Here is a 21,566-nt window from a genome sequence, read left to right on the forward strand (position 1 = left end):
ACAAAATCTGAGCATGTATAGTTAGCCAAATTGTTGGTTGTTCTTTGTAAGAAAAGTATGCAAATATAAGGAAGGATTGCCTGAATGCTCTGGAAAACTTAACTCCATAGCTCCAGACAGGCTGATGAGAGTTCTTTAAGAGGAAATAAATTGGTGAGAGAAGGGTTGTGGGGTAAGGTTTGGAAATCTTCTGGCTAAAGTGGGTATAAGATGGGAGGAGAAGACATGGTCAGGGTAGGGAAGACAATTACTAATAAGATTATTGTCGGAAGAAACACCTTGCAATTAAAGATATTTAATTTCAAATGAAGTCAGGCACTAAGTTACACAAAAATATTCAAATAGCCCACTGCTTTCTATGAGCAACAAGGCTGCAGGTTCTGTGTCCTGCCTCTCTCAAGACTGGGAAAAGGGTGGGTTTGAGGCAGGTTTACTTTTAGCCTGTTAACCTCTGGCACAAAACCAAACTTCATATTTTTGGGTAGGTTGGGATTCTACAAAATTGCATTTGTTAACTGAAGAAGAAAATCATACACTTGGAAATGAATGGTCTGCTTTAATCTATCAATTAAAAAGTAAACACCACATACTATGTAAAATTCTACATAGAATCAGAGAATCATGACTGACCAAGCACAGTATAGGTCTCCTTGCTGAAGTTGTCGTGTGAGGAAGGCTGTGCATAAGATGAGGGCTAAATTCTCCTCGCCATCAGATTCCAGATTACAAATCATCTCCAATGCTTCCTTACAGTCAACAGATGAGATCTTAAAAAAAATTATAGATCCATGAACAGACAATAAAAATTTTAACATTTTAAGCTTAATTGTAAAATATTTACAATATCAACATGATTATGAAAATTATTTCATGCTCAATCTCTTCGGACAAATTTCTGTGTAGGTAATGAGCAGGAGCTGGAAGAAAATGCTCATTAGAGTTTAGACAGGTTTGTTGAGAGAACATTTTTGAAAGTCTGAGGCAGGTGTGAGATTTAGGAAGAATGCAAACATTGATTGAAGACAATCATATTGGTGGAATTGAGTGAAAGGGAAAGAGAAAACAAAACACATTCAAAGGCAGAAGTTATAAGACCATAAGATATAGAGCAGAAGCAGGCTATTTGGCCCATCAAGTCTGCTGTACCATTCCATCATGAGCTGATCCATTCGCCCACTTAGTCCCATTCACCTGCCTTCTCCCCATATCTTCTGATACCCTGACTATTCAGAATAGCTATCAATCTCTGCCTTAAACACATTGAACAACTTGGCCTCCAAAGCCACCCATGCAAGCTAATTCCAGAGGTTTACCACTCTGGCAAAAGAAATTCCTCCGCATCCCTGTTTTAAACGCCCTTCAATCCTGAAGTTGTGCCCTATTGTCTGATACTCTCCTACCATGGGAAACAACTTTGCTACATCTATTCAGTCCAGGCCTTTCAACATTCAAAATGTTCTAAGAGGTCCCCCCCTCATTCTTCTGAACTCCGAGAAGTACAGTACAAGAGACGTCAAATGTTCCTTATATGGTCATAAGATCAGAAAATACAGCAGCAGAAGTAGGTCAATCGCCCAACTATTATTCTGCTGTTCTATTATAAGCGGATCCATTTGCCCACTAAGCCCCACTCCCCTGACTTCTCCCTGTAACCCTTGATGCCCTGACTAATTAAATACCTGTCAATATGTGCCCTGAATTCACCCAATGGTGTCACTTCCATAGCCATCTGTGGCAATAAGTTCCACAGACTCACAATCCTCTGGCTAAATTGATGTCCTTTTATCCTGAAGTTGTGCCCTCTTGTCCAAGACTCCCCTACCATGGTAAACAACTTTGCCACATCTACTCTGTCTAGGCCTTTCAGCATTCAAAATATCTCTATAAGGTCCCCCTCATCCTTCTGTACTCTAATGAGTACAGTCCAAAAGCTGACAACATTTCTCATATGCTATCTCTTTTATTCCTGGTAACATTCAAGTCAATCTTTGCTGAACTCTCTCCTTTTTCTAATAAGGCACCCAAAACTGTACACAATACTCCAAGTGAGGTCTCACTAGTGCCCTATGGAGTCTCAACATTACATCTCTGCTCTTATATGCTATTCCTCAAGAAATGAATGCCACATTGCATTTGCCTTCTTCACCATTGACTCAACCTGGAGGTTAACCTTTTGGGTATCCTGCATGAGGACTACAAAGTCCCTTTGCACCTCTGAAATATGAATTTTCTCCCAATCCTAATAATTGTCTTCCCTTTTATTCTTTCTATTAAAGTGCATGACTCTACACTTTCCAACATTGTATTTCATTTGCCACTTCCTTGTCCATTCTCCTGATCTAAGTCTCACTCAGCCTCTCCATTTCCTCATCACCACGTTCCACCACCTATCTTGTATCATCTGCAAACTTAGTCACAAATCCATTTTGTTTTAATCCATGTCTTATGCTCTGTCTTATGGTCAAACCTTGAATATTCTCTGAATCTGTCACATTTATTCTCCGAGAACCATATTTCTTACCTGTGCAACGATCAATCCTTCCTTTTCGCTCAACAAATAACTTCCCTCCAGCACAATCGACTAAGATGGTTGTATATTAACACTTCTGTTCTCATATCTTGGTTCTCACAAGGATATGATTTTCTCTCAACTTCATTTTCGACTCCAATAGCTTTCACATTCATTGGATCTACATCTCTATCATTTTCCTCTCTCTTCTATCCCTGAAGGGACTATCCTCTATGATTGTCTGGTTTATTCATCCAAGTCCACATATATCAAACTATCCTTATCACAGCATCTTGCTTATGAAGCTATTGAAAGGAGTACTTCCTTTCCACCATCCAGGTTCCCAAACAAAATGTCATGGAGTTAGAACAAATAAAAGGCTTTTTGGCACATCTTGTTCATGCTGACCCACTTGGCATTCCTTATGTTAGCATAATGGTTAGTGCAACGCAACTATAGTGCCAGCAATCCAGTTTCCAGTCCGGCGCTGTCTGTAAGGAGTGTGGAATTTCCTCCCGTGACCTGCATGGTTTCCCCCCACCCTCGAGTTCTCCAGTTTCGTCAAACCCTCCAAAATGTACAGGATCGTAGGATAATTGAATGGCGTGGGCTGAAATTTTAAATTTAGACATACAGCATGCTAACATGCCCTAATGACCCACAAGGGTTTCAATGGCCAGAATTGGCTTCTTCTGTGTTGTAAATAAAATTGAAAAAAAAAAGGTCTGCATTAGGCCCAGATCCTTGTAAACCCTATCTATCTCTATTTCTGTTCAAATGATTTTGGACATAGAAATCCTCTGAATGAAAAAGTTGTCTCCTCTCATCTTAAACCTATATCCACTAGCCTCGAGACTCATCAACTCTGAGAAAAATACTCAATTTTCAATTTATCCATTACCCTTCTGATTTTATATACCTCTATAATGTCAATTCCTCACCCACTTACACCCAAGAGAACATATACCCAGCCTACCCATCCTCTCTCTCATTCATGTCCTCTTGTCCTAGTATCATTTTGGTTAATCTCATCTGCATCTTTCTTCAGTCTTTGACCAGGTGAAATAGCAATTTATTTGGATTTCTTTCAATCTAATACACCGTGGTTTCTAAACATTTTGGACACTAAACTCAAGATTGGGTGACTGCTTTGTCGAACATCTCTGTTCAGTCTGCAGGGGTGGCCATATATCTGAAAGTGATTGTCATTTTAATTTCCCTAACTGGCTCAATCGAACCGGCTTGAGAGGTTCCGAGTGATGCCATGATGTCACAATGCGACGACGTCATTTGGAACATATGAGGTTTTAAAAAGCTGCATATGATTGTTTGAGTAAATTACTTTTACTAAATTCGACTCGTCTATATCAGATCATTTTCTCATTCTTCATTTCACACTTGACACAATTGCTACATTGGTAACCCTGACGGGCCCAAATGAATTTTGGACCCAACATGGACAATGTAGTCGTTTTGCTCAAACTGCCTGTCTTTTGGACCACTCAACCTGAAGTTTGGTTCGGGCAGGCTGAGGCGCAATTCCACATTCACAAGATAGAAGTGGACGCCACTAAGTACCATCATGGGGTAAACGCCCTTGACCAGGACACGACAGGTCGAGTTGTGGATTTCCTTTGGAACCCACCAGCTCTTGGCAAGTATGATGCCCTAAAAGCCCTCTTTCTCCGGGTTTACAGTCTCTCAAGGCGTGAGCGAGCTGCACGGCTCCTCCATATTGATAGCTTGGGGGACTATGCCCCTTCGGAGTTAATGAACAACATGTTGGCACTAGACGGCCATAGGCCTTGGTTGCTCTTCAAGCAGTTGCATTTAGAGCACATGTTGGAGTACAAGGACTTTCATAACCCTTGAGCAGTGACCATCTGTGCAGACATTCTGTGGCAAGACTCACAGAAATTAGTTCTGCGTCATACCCAAAGGCCCAGGCTCCATGAGTACCAGCGACGAGGGGGAACGTCCCCTCCAGACAAGCATGACTCAGTGACAACCACCTGGCATTTTTACTATCAACTCTGGATTCTGCAGCTCTCCACTGCCGACCCCCTTATACTTTTCCAGGAAACGCCATGGAAAGTCATCGATATTGGCTATGGGGGCTGGCCACCGTAACAGCTTACTCTACGTCTGGGACGAAGTCTCCCAGTGCAAATTTCTAGTCGACACAGGTGCGGAAATTAGTGTCCTTCCTCCCTTGGGCTTTGACACCCATACCAGGAGCATGGGTCCAGCGCTCACTGTGGTAAATAATAGTTTGATTTGTACCCCTGAAATTTGGCGACAATAAGTTCACATGGAAGTTCATTCTTGCTGCTGTGTCCTAGCCGTTGCTGGATGCTGACTTCCTCAGAGCCCACTCACTGATGGTGGACTTAAAAGGACACCAGTTGGTGAACACTACAACGTTCTAGACTTTCTGCCTTGGAAAATCCAAACTACCAGCCCTGCACCTAGACACCATGGAGTACTCGAACAATGAATTTGCCAAACTTCTTGCAGCATTTCTGGACATTGTCACTCCCCAGTACTCCACTGCCACACCCAAACATGGTGTCACACACCACATTCTCACCCAAAGAACTCCTCTACCCGCCCGAGCCCGGTTGGTATCCCCGGACCAGACAGACGATGAAATCGGTCAGGTCACCCCCCACCACGGTCCACCTGTAGAGGTCTGCAAGGGTCCTTGGTGACAAACCGAATCCCCTCAAACTCCTGGTGTCTGCCACCCGACAAGTTGGGGCTTGCAAAACAAGAATTCCATAAACCATAAAAGGAGGAACCTCAAATCGTTAGCACATCTGACAGCCCATGGGCTTTCCCGCTACATATGGTGCCCAAAGCCATGGGAAGCTGGAGACCTTGTGGGGAATTCAGGCATCTCAATGATGCTACCGCTCCAGACTGCAACCTTGTGCCCCATATACAAGATTTTACAACTAATCTTCATGGGGTCAGCATATTTTCTAAAATTGACTTGGTGCATAGGTACCACTAAATACCTGTAAACCCAGAGGGTGTGCCCAAGTCCGCCATCATAAAACCATTCTGCCTCTTCGAATTTTTGAGAATGCCTTTTGGGTTAAAAAATGCTGCACAAACATTCCAGTGACGAATGGACGCAGTGGGTCATGGGATGGACTTCCTTTTTGTATACTTGGATGACATACTTGCCCTAGCGAAGGCAGCATTGCTGGTCCATCTACAAATGGATGCACCAACTGCCTTGACGATAGATGCATCCGATGCGGCAGTAGGTGGGGTCTTGGAACAGTACACCAATGGACAATGGAAGCCTCTAGCGTTTTTTAGTAGGCACCTTCACCCTCTGGAAATAAAATACAGCCCATTCGATAGGGAACTGCTGGCATTATACCTTGCAGTCCGACACTTCCACTATTTTTTGGAAGGCAGGGAATTCACGGTTTTTACTGACCAAAAGCTGCTAACGTTTGCCTTCGCGAAGGTATCAGATCCCTGGTCAGCCAGCCAGCAATGCTACCTGCCAGCAATGCTACCTAATTTACGTATCTGAGTTTTCAACCAAGATTAAACATATCTCCAGCAAGAGTAATGTGGTGGCTGATGCCCTGTCCCGCACCTTCGTTCAAGCAGTATGTGGCCTCTCTCCGGGTATAGACTATATAGCGCTCGCCAAAGCTCAGCGCCAGGATGACGAACTCCCAGCTTTTCAAACTGCTGTCGCGAGCCTGCAACTCGAGGATGTAGCCTTTGGGCCGCAAGGTACCACTCTCCTGTGCAACATTTCCACAGGTCAGCCTCGCCCTATCGTTCCTGCTGCGTGCAGATGATACCATTCACGGATTGCCCCACCCCTCCATTTGAGCCACGATCTGCCTGATAGCAAACAAGTTTGTATGGCATGGACTCAAAAAGCAGGTCATGTTCTGGGCAAAGACTTGTATGGACTGCCAATCTGCAAAAGTGCAAAGGCACGGGAAAGCGCTGCTTCAGCTTTTCCAGCCACTGCAGTGCAGATTCGACCACGTGCAAGTCGACATAGTTGGCCCGCTTCCAGTGTCACGAGGGTCAAGATACTTGTTAACGGTCATCCACAGATTCACTAGGTTGCCGGAGGTGGCTCATATGATGGATTCATGCACCAGAGCTTTTCTTTCTGCCTGCTTATCTTGGTTCGGCCTACCCACACACATCACCTCCGACAGAGGTCCATAGTTTACCTCTGCACTCTGGGATGTTTTGTCGTGACTGCTGGGAAAGCAGCTCCATCACACATCAGCCTACCACTCGCAGTCAAATGGCCTGATAAGAGTGGTTCCATAGGCACATGAAGGCTGCATTGATGGCTTGCCTCCAGGGACCTGATTGGGTGGACGAGCTACCCTGGATTCTCCTGGGAATAAGAACAGCACCCAAGGAGGATCTCAACTCCTCATCGGCCAAGTTGTCTTATGGAGCCCCGCTCATTATACCGAGGGAATTTGTGCCTGCAACACGCAGACAGGAGGTGTCATCAACTGAAGTCTTAGGCAGACTGTGGGAGTGGCTTGGAAAATTGGCTCCAGTTCCCACATCAAAGCATGGAACAACAACACCCTTCATCTCTAAGGAACTCCGTGACTGTGAGTTTGTGTTTGTGTGTAGAGGTGCACATAGGCCACCCTTACAGAGGCCGTATGAGGGCCCCTTCAGAGTGCTACGAAACAATCGTAGAACTTGTGTACTGGACATTGGGGGGCATCCAGAGACATTCACAATTGACCTTGATCGGCCCTTGCCGTGACCCCTGACGTGAAGGCATGGATGACCGGCCAAGAATGGTGGACAGTATTGGCACCAGAGGTTTAGCCTCCTATTGCTGGCTCTTGGGGGGCAGGGGGGAGAGCCATGTAGCGGCTCATCTGAGTCTTAATTAAACAGGCTCAAGAAATTCTGAGTGATGTCATCACAATGCGATGATGTCATTTGGAATGCGCAGGGTTTTAAAAAGCTTCCAGTGACTGAATAAACACTGAACTTCGACTTGACTACGTCAGATCATTTTCTTGTTTTGCACTTTGCACTGCGACACAGTTGCTACACCCCCATTCTTATCCAAAAAACCCACCAAGTTTCTCATTAGATGCTGCCCAGACCTCTGGATATATCCATCATTTTGTGGTATTATTTTAGATTTCATGTGTCTGTTATTATGATTTTGCAATGGATATTTTTTTCTTTAAACTTTTACAGTTGTTGCATTCACACACATCATCAACATTTACCATGTCAATGGAACTTAGTACTCTATCCATGTATCTGGGAATCCACAGCTCCCTGTTTACATTTACCAAGCTACTGTTGATGACATTTCATTTTAAATTGTTTAAAGCTATAAAAGGCAAGAGCAACAAATTAATTTTTAAAAATCTTAATAGTCTTTGAAATAATGTTAATTAATTTTCAATAGATATCAGAAAGCTGCTTGAAAATGCTACAATTGAATGTATGACTCCAGAGAAAACACATGCATACTACTGTAGTCATTTAAAATTACTTTTGCCGGTCTAATTACTGAACTGCCTCAAATTTGAGTAAACAAGGATATTAGTAATTTAGCCATGCTTACCTCTTCCATCAAGATTTCACTCGATGATGAAGTACAAAGGCAGGTTAGATAGATCTGCTTAAAAATACTCTTTGTACCAATTTCTGGATGTTCTGCACAAACTTTTGCCAACTTTGTAGCCTGATCAAATCTCTTTCCTTTGATGAGGTGTCGGATTCGCATTTCAAGAAGAGCAGGACCTTCCTGCATCAGAAATTCATTCACTGCAAAGACCATAATATCAATCAACATTCACAATGTTTTCTACTATTAAATTATTTTAAAGTTTACAAGTTTTGTAGTCTATTGTCATTTCGTATCACCAAGCTCCTCCTGCTTCAATTGAACTTCTCACTGAACATTTCCATTGCAAGCAGCTGAAGTGAAATAGGTGGTTTGCATGCAACATCAAAATTGTTTGATTATTCCCTTGGACGACTTACAGGTAACAAAGTTTACAAATAAAGTGTATATATAGAACATATACTTTAAAAGCCATTAAAATGAAGTATTTATCTGTGTTATCATCATATAATGCAAAAGGATTAAAAAACAGTATCATAGCATAATGGAATACAAGAGGCCCACTGTGTATGCATTAATTTTACCTCTACCTCCAATCCCTTTGGAGAATTTATCCAATTCTCTGGAAAGTTCTCATTAAACTTGCTTCTAGAACATTTTCAGACATTCTAAACTATAACAACTTGTTGGGCAGCAAATGTTCCTTTATTCTACTTTTGCTTCATTTTAAATACTTCCCCTCCAACCAGTCCAAAGCAAACATTTACAGTTCCTGGATCCCTGGTTAATTCTCCTCAATGTTATTTTTTCTTACATATGAAAACCAGAATTGAACATATGCTTCATTTGAGATTCACCCAGTGCTTAATAAAGATTGAGGGTAACATTTTGCTTTCATATTCTGAATTAATCAAGGTAGAACTAAGACAAGAATCCTGGATTTTAAAAAAATAAACCATCTCAATTAACCTCGCTATTTTTAAGGATTTGTGTACATATCTCTCAGTTCAAGCCATTTTAAACCTATAACTTAGTTTACACTAACCTCCATTTTCTATATGCCAGAATACATCTCTTCATTTGTGTTCAACATAATAATTCATAATTGGAGGTATTTGGCTATCAAGCTTCTGCTGACTCGCTGCAATTTCAACCATCTAATTCCCCCACTTTTTTCCTATAACCTATCCTCTTTCACATAAACATCAGGTCCACCCTGATTTTCCTATCACTCTCCTGGGCAAACAAGTGCCCTGCATCATGTTTGAGCAGGCATCCCTGGAGCAACTGTCCAAGGACATCCAATGGTTCCTGGCTGACGTGGATTTCAGCAAACTCCAAAAAGTCGCAGTACGAGCGGATGTTCTGTGGAAACAGAAGAAAGAGTGCTCGGCCTCCATGGGACTTATCACTAAACCCCGCAGCCAGTCCTGTGCAGAACCGCCGAGAGAACAGTAGTGCCCCAGAGGAGGCAGAGGTCAGCATCCCCGTCGGGACAGGACACCAGGAACAGGCAGTTGGGCCCCACGCTGAGGGCTGCCAACAACAGCACGATTAAGACCTACGGTACACGCAAGGTCCAATTGCAGTTGGGAGGCAGCCTCTTCTCATGGGTAATCACACTGGCTGTAGTGGAACAGCCGTTCCTTGGGGCAGACTTCCTGTGCGCCCACAGCCTGCTAGTGGACCTCAGGGGAAGGAGATTGGTCCAGGCCAAGACTTTTCAAACCTTCCCCCCTCTAAGATGCCAGGATCCCAGCACTCCACTTGGATGCTGCACAGAGACTGGACAATGAATATGCCAGGGTGCTGGCCGAGTTCCCTGCAGTGTTCATCCCCCAATTCATCACGGCGATGCCCCAACATGGAGTACAGCATCACATCCTGACCCAGGGCAAGATGCCTTCCTTTGGAGAACCATCAGCTGGTAAAGAAGGAAATCAGGAAGCGGGAGGAGCTCAGCATTGTATGATGGTCGGACAGCCCATGGGCTTCTCTACCCTGCCTTCTCTACCATAATTGGGGGCTGGAGACGATGTGGTGGCTACTCCCAGCTCAACGAGGCCAGAACGTCGGATCGGTACCCCATTCCGCACATCCAGGACTTCGCGACTAACTTGCACAGGGCAAGGATCTTCTACAAGGTGGACCTCATGCGGGGATATCATCAGATCCCAGTACACCCAAGACCACCATCATCACCCTTTAGGCCTCTTCAAATTCCTCCGAATGCTGTTCAGGCTAAAGAACGCCACATAGACCTTCCAGCAACTCATGGACGCAGTGGGCCAAGACCTGGACGGCACATTCACGTACCCGGACGACATCCTGGAGGCGAGAAAGAACCAACAGGAACATATGGTTCCCCTCCGCAACCTCTACACTCGACTGAGCGAATTTGGCCTGACGATCAACCAGCCAAATGTCAGTTTGGATTGGAGGCCATCGACTTCCTGGGCCACAGGATGACCAAAAGGAGCCACACCACTACCCAGTAAAGTGGAAGCCATCCGGAAGGTTCTCAGACCCAACACAACCAACGGACTACAGGGGTTCATGGGGACGATCAATTTTTATCCACTCAGCTGCCCGGATCATGTGGCCCTTGTTCGCCTGGATGGCAGGCAAGGCGAACGACATCACCTGAGACGAGGAATCAGTAGAAGCCTTCATGAGAGCCAAGGAAGCCCTGGCAGACGATGCTCTCCTGGTACATCCCAGGTCATACATTCCAACAGCTCCGATGGTGGATGCCTCAGGAACAGCGATTGACGGAGTTTTGGAGCAGCAGATTGAAGGAAGTTGGTGGCTGCTGGCTTTCTTCAGCAAACATCTGCAGCCTCCAGAACTAAAGTACAGTGCTTTCGACAGAGAGGTACTGGTGCTGTACTTAGCCATCTGCCATTTTAGGTACTTCCTAGAGGGCAGGTCCTTCACGGCTTTCACAGACCACAAACCCCTGACTTATGCCTTGGCTAAAATTTGCCTTGGCTAAAATCTCAGACCCCTGAATGGCCTGCCAGCAGCGACACCTGTCTTACATCTGGGAGTACACCACAGATATAATGGCAAGTCTCTGGCAAGAACAACGTGATGGCTAATGCATGTCCAGGAAAAGTATCCATGCGCTATCAAGGGGAGTGGACTTTGAGGCACTAGCAAAGGTGCAGCAGAGAAACGAGGAGATGCCCTAATACAGGACTGCCATATCAGGACTGAAGCTCCAGGACATCCCAGTCGGCACAGGTAACACCACCCTCCTGTGAGATGTGGCCAATAGTCAGGTCAGACCCATCATCCTGGTGGCTTGAAGACTACAGGTTTTTTTACTCCATCCACAGACTCATATTTCATAGAAACAGATCCTTTGATAAGATGAATCAAACATGTACATACACTAATCACACATGAATCCTTAATTTATTCTTCCTCCATTCTCTTACCTATTTATACATGTTATGGGCAATTAATAGATGAATGTGAGATATGGCAGAAACCAGAGAACTAAGAGAAAACCCATACAGGCTCAGGGTGAACATATTGGTTGGAAATCAGAAATGAACCTGGGTCACAGGCAATATGGAGTTCCAGGACTATCTGCTTTGTCATTGTACCACCCTATAAATGTAACAATGTTGTATGGTAAGATGAAAGAAAATACAAAATTTATATTAAAATTATTTCAAATTTAGTTTTCATTTAACAAATTGTGTTCTTGCTTGGGATTCATACTCATCAAACCATGAAGTAATGTTTTGACATTTTAAAATTTCATTCTATAGGGTGTAAAGTAGATATTACTGGCAAGGATATCTTTATACTTGGATGGGGTTAACTGTAAGGAAGTGGAAGACTAATGTTGGATTGCACCTAAATGATGTTGATTTATTGAGTCAATATGGCCAGTAAGGCATATGCTAAAGCTCCACCAGTCTTGGTTTCTAAATATTAAATGGCTGAAGCTTAAGAGAACTTTATTGAAATTTAAAATCCCGAGGGATTTTGACAAAGCAAATATAGCGATACTGTTTCCTTTTTTGAATGAATCTAGAAGTAGGGGCAGAAAGTTAGATAAGTGATAACCAAGGAGGTAAAAGTTCACAAAGAATACATGGGATCACAAGGTTGAGGTTACAATCAGATTAGTCATGATCTTATTGAATTGTGGAGTGAAAAATTCCTTTTCCTAATTACATGTTTCTTGCAATATTATCAGACTAGTTTCATTCATTTTCTGATATTTGTGTTCAATTTTAATTCCTGTTTACTCTTATTCCTGAATTAGTGATCGTCTACATGGCTTTGTGCCCAGGTATTAAGATTTTTGGAGAGGAGACCAAGAACATTGATGAAGACAGGAGGGTAGACTTTTTTGATGTGGATTTTAAGAAAGCTTTTGACAAGATTCTATCTGGTAAACTTGTTCATATGGTAAACTAAAAGGCATAGATTTAAGAGGAAAGGGGAAGTATTTTAAAATAGAACCAAAGAGCACCTTCTTCATAGAGGGCAGTCGGTATGTGGAACAAGCTGTCAAAAGAAATGGTACAAGTGAGACAATTGTAACATTCAAAAGATATGTAGATGGGAGAAGTTTCGAGGGATAAAGGCCAAATGCAGGCAAATGGAAGTAGCTTGGTCAGCATGCACAAACTGGGTAAAGGGCCTGTTTCAGTGGTCGAGAATTCTATGACTTAATGGCAGCTGGGAGTTTATCATACCGGGACCAATGCCTGAAGAGGGCGCACAAAATCAGTGAACCGGTGCGGATTCGAAAGGCCAACATGGCCTGTTTCCGCTCCGTAAATGGTTATATATAATATAAAACATCTGTTAAATGTACTGTGTAGACTTCTGGTCACTTCACTATAGAAAGGATGTGACTGCCCTGAAGAGGGTGTCGAGGAGATTAACCAGGATGTTACATAGAATGGAGTCTTTTGGCTAAGAGTGATTGGAAAGGCTGGGTTTTTTTTCCTAACAAAGGAGAAGGCTAAGATTACAGGAGAGAGATTGAAAACTTGGCCAAACAGGGCACCAACAATAACCTCACACTCAATGTCACAAAAACCAAGGAGCTGCTTGTTGACTTAAGGGAAAACCAGATGTGGACAATCCAGTGATCACTGGGGGATCAGAGGTGGAGAGGGTGAGCAAATTTAATTTCTTGGGAGTTACTCTCTCGGAGGATCTTTCCTGGAGCCAAAGCTCTAATGGCATCGCGAAGAAAGCACATCAGCACCTCTACTTCCTTAGGAGTATGCAGAAGTTTGCTATGACATCGGAAACCCTGGGAAATATCTACAGATATGTGGTGGAAAGTGTGCTGACCGGCTGCATCACAGTTTCATATGGGGACACCTATACCACTGAGCATAATGCCCTGCAAAAAGTTGTGTACTCAGCTCAGGACATCACAGGCAAATCCTTTCCCACCATCCAGAACATCGACAGGGAATGCTGCCATTGGAGAGCAACAGCATCATCAAGGATCCACATCACCCAGTACATCCTCTGTTCTCACTACTGCCATCAGGAAAGAGGTATAGGTGCCACAAGACTCGCACCAGCAGGTTCAGGAACAGCTGCTACCCCTCCACCATCAGACTCCTCAACAACAAACTCAATCATAGACTCATTTAAGGATTCTTACTTTTGTACTTTACTGTTTTTCCCCCCTCTCTTGCACAGTTGTTTACATTTGTTTATTTATTTACATGCGTATATTATCTACAGCTATTTTTGCACTACCAATTAGTGGTAATTCTGCTCTGCCTGCAGGAAAAAGAATCTCAGGGTTGTATGTGATATCACGTATGTACTCTGACAATAAATCTGAATCTGAACCTGATAAAATTATGGGTTATATATGAATGACTAGGATGAAAGAATAACTAGGTGGGTTAATGTTGGCAGATGACCCTAAGTATGATGGAGTGTGAACAGTGTAGAGGGCCTGTTTGTGTGTTATATATTTAAATTAAAATGGTACAAATTTATAAAACTTTGATTAGACTTTTGTCTAAAAATCAGAGATAAGAGTTTGAAAGCTATCTTGGGAATTGTGGCATTTAAATTATTAATTACATTAATTAGACTTAGAAGCTAGTATGGTTGGCATTAAACCATCAGATTGTTATTAAAAGTCACCCAATAAAAGTTCACTAAAATTGGGCACCACGCAATAGAAAGGTGTGATTGCACTATAGATGGGGCAGAAGAGATTTACCAGGATGCAACCAGGCTGAAGTGTTTTCAAATATGAAGAGAAATTACATAGATTTAGGTGTTTTCCTTGAAGCAGGAGAGGCTGATGGGTTTCCTGATGGAAGCTTACAGATTATGTTAGGTGCAGATAGGTAGATAATAAGCATTTTCCCCCCTCTTAACGAGCATAGGTTTTGTGTAAGTGCTTTACAGAGGACCTGCAGAAGAACTCTTTCAGCCAGACTGTATAATTGTAATGTCTAAATGGAAATTAAGAGCAGAAACTGCGACAACATTTCAGAAGTATCTGAGCAAGCACCAAGGGTTCGTAAGGACATGGTATGGACATAGTAGGCCAAAAGGGTCTGTTACTGTGATTATATTACTCTATGACATCAAAGAAAACTTTGCAAATCTTCTCAAGATTGAAGTTCTCCTGGTACAATTTTTTAAATATCCTACCTTTATCCTGTTCCAATGGTTGTTGGGAGAAAATATTGTCAAGTACAGAGTTCTTCCATACCCCACCCTCCTGGGCAAGTACAGCCAGCATTTGAAGTTCCGGATTCCCATATTCTGATAGTACTTTATGGGCTGCCTGCAAAAATAAAGTATAATACTTAACTTTATTCCACATGCAGACTATTCAGGTCAAATGGGAAAACCAAAACCCTGAAGTTTATTTCAGCATTAAAATGTAATCCCAAGAATTATCTATGAAGGAACAATGCCAGAGATTTGAAAACAAAACATAAAGGTCAATTTAATTATGCAAATATCACAAATATAAAAAAAATTATGCTAGTTTCTAATTAATAGTTTCAAAAAGTTTTTAAATTTTATTTTTCTTAATGGAATAAATCATTTTCCTATGGATAAACATTAATTAAATCTGAACATTATTCTAAATGCAGGAATGAGATGAAAAATACTGTAGATTTCTTGTCATTTCCCACCAATGTGTTCACACTTCTCTCCTGTCATCTGACCGTTATTTGCATTCAAGAAACTATCCTTCAAAATTTCTGCCAGCTCAAACAAGTTGGGGTGTCAGTACAGATGTATGAAAAAGACTTGGGTGATACTCACTGGAATTTAGAAGAATGAGAGGGGATCTCATTAAAATGTACAACATTTTGACAGAACTAGACAGGTTAGATGCAGGAAGGATGTTCTTGATATTGGGGAGTTCAAAACAAAAGGGGCAGAATAACTGTCTATGAATGGAGGGGTAAGCCATTTAGGAGTAAGATGAAGAGAAACTTCTTCGATCAAAAAATTGTGAATTTGTGGAATTACCTACCAAAGAAAATTGTTGAGGTCAGTTCAAAAGGGATCAAGCAAGGGGCATGGAGAAAAAAGCTGAAGTAGAGTACTGAAGTCATATGATCAGCCATGAATGAAATGAATAGTAGTCAGACTCGACTTGAAGAACTCAATGACCTTTTCCTGCAGTTATTTTCTATGATTCTATAATTTCCATCATCAGTCACATACTCCATTCCTTTTAACATTTAGAAGATATGACGACTATTGCAGCTCACTGGTCCGCTCTTCCATTCCACCAACCATTCTCAATCTTATAACACTTCCCCATACAAATTCAGGAAATTCGACACCAGTCTTTTCACCTCTTCTCATCTCACTATCCAAGGAACCCAACAACCTTTTCAGGTAAGGCAGTGGATTCACTTGCACTTCTTCAGTGCCTGCATTCAGTATTCACAATTTAGTCTCCTCTATTCTGAAGAAACCAAACGCAAATGGGTGATCAATGAGTCAAAATGAAAGCCTGCAGATGCTGTGATTGTAGTAAAAAACACAAAAATGCTGGAGGAACTTAACAGATCGCAGCATCCAAAGGAGGTAAATTTAACAAACATTTATGGCCTGAGTCCTTAAGCAAGCTATGAGCAAAAAGCAGGCAGGCTCCAAAACAAAAAGGCTGGGGGAAGAGGAGCACAGGGCAAAAGGCAAAATTGGATATGGATAGGACAGGAGGAAAGGTGAAATAGATCAGGGGAGGGGGGGTGGCTCTGTGAATGCAGATGTGGAGGAGACAGAGAGAGAGAGAGGGAGAGAGAGAGAGAGAGAGAGAGTGAGTGAGTGAGAGAGAGAGAGAGAGCGCAAGAGGAGACACTGGGATAGGGAAAGAGAGATGGGGAGGGAGCTAATTGAAAAAAGATCTATACTGCCATCTGGTTGGAGTATGGGGTGTTGTTCCAATTTGTGTGTGGTCTCAGTCTGGCAGTGCATGAGATCATGGATATAGATGTTGGCATGGGAATGGGGTGGGGAAATGAAATAGGTTAGAACAGGAGGATCCTTGCTATTGCAGTAGACAGAATGAAGGTGTTCAGCAAAGTGATTTCCCAGACTGCATCCAGTCTCTCCGATGTAGAGGTGACCACACGGAAGCACTGGATGTCTGCAGATTGTTTTATGGAGTACCAATACACAGACTGTTGGGAGTGATCCTGGGTTTGCGGCTGCCATTCCACTCTGACTTCTCTCTGTGGTCTTCTGCATTGTTACAGCAAGGCCCAATATAAGCTCAAGAAATAACTTGTCTTCCTTCTGGGTACTAACCAGTCTAAGAACTGGAAACTAAATTTTCCACCTTTAGGTTGGAGCTTCCCCCCTGTTCCCATCAATGTGATCTACCAGGATCGCTGTCTGAAGAGTGCCACTTCCACCATACACATGTACACTGCATCTTTTAGCTGCTCCTGTCAGGAAAGAGATGCAGGAGTATCAGACCCAGCACCACCAGGCTGAGGAACAGCTTCTTCCCACAGGCAGTGAGAATGTTGAACAACCAAAGAAACTGTTAACATTAAACATCCAAGACTCTCATATTCATGAAACAACATCTATTTATCTATTTATTTATTTGTATAGATTAGTAGTTTTCAAACTTTTTCTTTCCACTCTCAAACCACCTTAAGCAATCCCTATGCCATAGGTGCTCTGTAATTAGTAAGGGATTACTTAAGCTGCTGAAGATCCAGCTGCGCTGGATGGGTCACGTCTCCAGAATGGAGGACCATCGCCTTCCCAAGATCGTGTTATATGGCGAGCTCTCCACTGGCCACCGTGACAGAGGTGCACCAAAGAAAAGGTACAAGGACTGCCTAAAGAAATCTCTTGGTGCCTGCCACATTGACCACCGCCAGTGGGCTGATAACGCCTCAAACCGTGCATCTTGGCGCCTCACAGTTTGGCGGGCAGCAACCTCCTTTGAAGAAGACCGCAGAGCCCACTTCACTGACAAAAGGCAAAGGAGGAAAAACCCAACACCCAATCCCAACCAACCAATTTTCCCCTGCAGCCGCTGCAACCGTGTCTGCCTGTCCCGCATCGGACTTGTCAGCCACAAACGAGCCTGCAGCTGACGTGGACTTTTACCCCCTCCATAAATCTTCGTCCGCGAAGCCAAGCCAAAGAAAGATATGGGTGAAAATTAAAAAGTTTGGAAACCATTGGTAAAGATGAATACTTGTCCTATTTAGGTATTGATTGTCTGTATGGGTACTGTGTCTGGTTGCATGTCTGCATGTTTTTCACTGTTTTGTCAGGTTGGACTTGTAAAATCAAATGACAATAAACTTGACTTGATTTGAGGTTACTCGCTCTTTCTTTCTGTCTGTATCAATCTGGCCTTTTTTTGTCTATCTTCCGTTTTAGAGTTTTTGTCTTTTTAAAGTTCTTTTTATTTTATCTTAATACATGTGACAATAAACATTCAATTCAGTTCTTTCAAATCACAGAGTGTGGCTTTCTGGGCATAACCCTCAACCCTGTCAGTAGTAACACATAAAAACAAAGAAACCTAACCTTAAACAGCCATTTTCATCTCACCCTAATAGAGATATCCCTATTGTTTCACCTATCCCTCCCCCAATACTCCACTACTGAAAGCTAATTCCAAGAGTTATGATTCTTAGATTGGTGAATATAGATTGGTGAATAACATGCCCTTCAATGTACAATGTCCTCACTGCACATAATGCCAAATTAAACTAAATCTCTTCTTTTAAAAAATACTATCTGGCAGAGTAGTCCAGACACCTACCACTCCCTAAAACTATTTGCCTCGTATATCTCCTTTACCCCCCCCCCCCCCCATCACTTTAAATCCATGTCCTCTAGAATATGACATTTTAATCCATGGATAAAATTCTGACAGTCTACACTATTTATTCCTCTTAATTTCATAAACCTCCATCTCCTCTCTTCAGCCTCCAATGCTCCAGAGAAAACAGCTCAAGTCAGTGCAAACAAGAAAGACAGTAGATGCTGGAAAATTGGAGCAACACACAGACAATAGACAATCTGACAAGAGAATACTGAAAAAGGTGCTGAAGGACAGTGTGGCCCAATTGCAGAGGTCCTCATGGACATTTTCAACATCTCACTGCATTAGTTCACTGTCCTTGCAGGATTCAAGGCAGTCATTATCATCCTGGTGCCCAAGAGAATGACTACTGGGCAGTGGCACCGACCTCTATGATCATGAAGTGCTTTGTGTGACTGGTGATGCAATGCTTCAAATCGCACATTAGACCCATTCCTGTTTTCCTACTGTCCAAACCAGTCCATAGATGATGCTACGGCCTTGACCCTCCATTCCACCCTGACCCACCTATGCATCAAACATCAGGTTGGTGTACATTGACTTCAGCTTGATGTTCAACACAATCATACCTCAGAGGCTAGTGGATACACTGTCCTCACTGCAACTGGACTCTGGCCTTCTTGACTGAAAGACCATAGTCAGACTGAGTTGGGAGCAAAATCTCAAGTCCCATCAGACTTAGCACCGGCACACCTCAGGGCTTATGCTCAGCCCACTACTGTTCACGCTGAACTGTCAGATACAGCATCGAGTTTGTGGATGATACAAAAGTAGTTGACCTCATCAGCAGCAATGATGACTGATATTGAGATGGGAAAATGGGTGGGGGTGGGGGGGGAAGGAATACAGACTCTGTGTGTGTGTGTGTGATGGGTGAAGATGCCTTGGACATCTATAAGTTTTCAAATTGATGAGACAGCTTTCACGTTTGTCACTCTGATGACAACAGTTCAGGAGTTGCACAGGACAGATACAACAGTGCATGCGATGAAAACAGATGAAACAATGAAAAAGCTCAAAGATACAATACAGAAAGGATGGCCGGCAGCTAAGAATAACTGTCCAATGGGTATTCAGGATTACTAGGCATGCAGTGATGAACTGTCAGTTGTGAAAGATATAGTCTTCAACGGGAACAGCATTGTGATTCCAGTGTTGCCATATAAGGAAATGTTCCAGAAGATATACAAAGGACATCTTGTTGAGGGAAAATGCAAACGTAGAGCTCGAGAGGAGATGCACTAGTCAAGAATGAACCAAGACATAAACCAGACCACTGCTTCATGCACACCCTGTACCAGATTTCAAAGTAGCTGTAGATTTGCTTGACTGTAATGGGAAGAGTCACATAGTAGTAACAGGTAACAACGCTGGAGTCAACATCTTGCCAAGCAGTTATCGCTTTCATGAAAAGCGTGTTTGCGAGGCATGGAGTTCCTTGTGAAGTAGTATCAGACAATGATCCACAATTTTTGAACAATGAATTTGAGTCCTTTGCCAATACTTGGGAGTTTTGACATGTAACTTCAAGCTCATATCACCAAAAGTCTAATGGCCTTGCAGAGAATTCTGAGGAGGTAGTGAAAAACCTCATGAAGAAAGTGCATATGGATGAGAGGATTTCCACAGAAGTCTAATGATTTACAGAAGTGCGGCACTACAGATGTCCTTTCTCCAGCTCAAATGCTGATGGGTCGACCCATACAGATCAACTTTACAATGTGTGAAAATCTGTTAACACCCAAAGGAGCATACAAGGTCAAACAGGCTAAAATTGAAGAGAAAATTAAACAGAAACAGTATCTTTTCTTTTTAAATATTTTTTTATTAATTTTGATATAAACTATGCTTATACAAAATAATTATGGTATGCATAATATTAATTATATACGGCAAATTAGATAACTCATAAAACTATATATAAAACACAACCATAATCAAAATTACATCAAGAAAAGAAGGAAAGATATAGTTTTTTCATGTATAGTATGATTGTAAACTCTGTCCCCTAATCCATGGTGCATGACTAAAGAAAATATATATTTTGTTCATGAAATAAAACAGCAAATGTTAGATTTAAAAATAATATGTCTCGAGGTTATGAAAGTAATTCAAGAATGGTCCACATAGCATTCAAAACCTTATATTTTGAATTATTAATTGAATAATGTAGCTTTTCTAAATTTAAGCAGGACATAATGTCCCTCATACAGACCATGGGGCAACATCTTTCTATCTAAACATTACTGCTCATCTCGCCAGGAGAGATGCAAAAGATAAAGTACAACATTTAATTGGAGTTAAAAGAGTATCATCTTCTCTAGTTTGTACCAAAATGAGCAACCAGAGGATTGGGTTCCAAATTTAGGTTTAAAATAAAAGATAGAGTTTTAAATACCTCCCTGAAGTATTTTTCAAGACTAGGACATGTCCAAAACATATGAATTAAAGAAGCCATTTCTCTCTTACATTTATCACAGCAAGGATTTACATCTGAATAGATATGATATAATTTAACTTTAGACAAATGAAACTTATGATCAATGTTGGGCACATAAGGATGTATTATTAACTAGCTTAAAATTTAGATCCCAAACTTCATCCGTCAATGTAAGATTTAAATCCTGTTCCCAAGCATTAATATATATTAAACCTGTGCGAAAATGTTATAGCCGAATAGCACATCAACAATGGCCAAGGAAAATCTGGTTGCAGATATCTGAAAAAAATTAGTATTTGGTAAATTGAACTTTCCAGAAACCTATTCAAATGACAGAAAATTGTTATCAATGAAAAGATCTTTGAAACGCTCAATACCTAATCTAAACCATTTATGAAATACAGGATTATGTAAAGAATGTTGAAAAAAATGATTGGATAAGATAGGGCATAAAAGAGATCAACCATAAAGTCCAAAATGTTTTATAAACTGCACCCAAATTCTCACAGTATATCTAGCAATAGCATTATCAATTGATTTATTTAGAGAGAGGTCAAGGTTACAGAGGTCAAGGAAAAGAAGGGAGTTGGACTTGGGTGTGGTGATTTCAGATAGAAGCTGGTCAGATTGATGTAAGAACAGCATGACATCAATTATAAAT

The 21,566-nt window shown here is 42.0% G+C and overlaps 1 protein-coding gene across 3 annotated transcripts in view; it reads right to left on the reverse strand.

Moving 5' to 3' along the window:
- Nucleotides 1-21,566, reverse strand: part of znf292b (zinc finger protein 292b) — a 210,965-nt gene that overhangs the window by 16,380 nt on the left and 173,019 nt on the right. For 2 of the 3 annotated variants that reach the window (XM_069932209.1, XM_069932210.1), the window contains 3 exons: nt 14,790-14,925; nt 8,118-8,320; nt 631-767 (listed from right to left, as the gene is read on the reverse strand). In XM_069932209.1, coding sequence (XP_069788310.1) covers nt 631-767; nt 8,118-8,320; nt 14,790-14,925 — 476 coding nt within the window. Of the gene's footprint in view, nt 1-630; nt 768-3,485; nt 3,709-8,117; nt 8,321-14,789; nt 14,926-21,566 lie in introns of those variants that run through there. The other variant, XM_069932211.1, reaches the window with a different exon arrangement.

This window comes from Narcine bancroftii, chromosome 4 (genome assembly GCF_036971445.1).
Source record: "Narcine bancroftii isolate sNarBan1 chromosome 4, sNarBan1.hap1, whole genome shotgun sequence".
In the NCBI taxonomy this organism is placed as follows: domain Eukaryota; kingdom Metazoa; phylum Chordata; class Chondrichthyes; order Torpediniformes; family Narcinidae; genus Narcine; species Narcine bancroftii.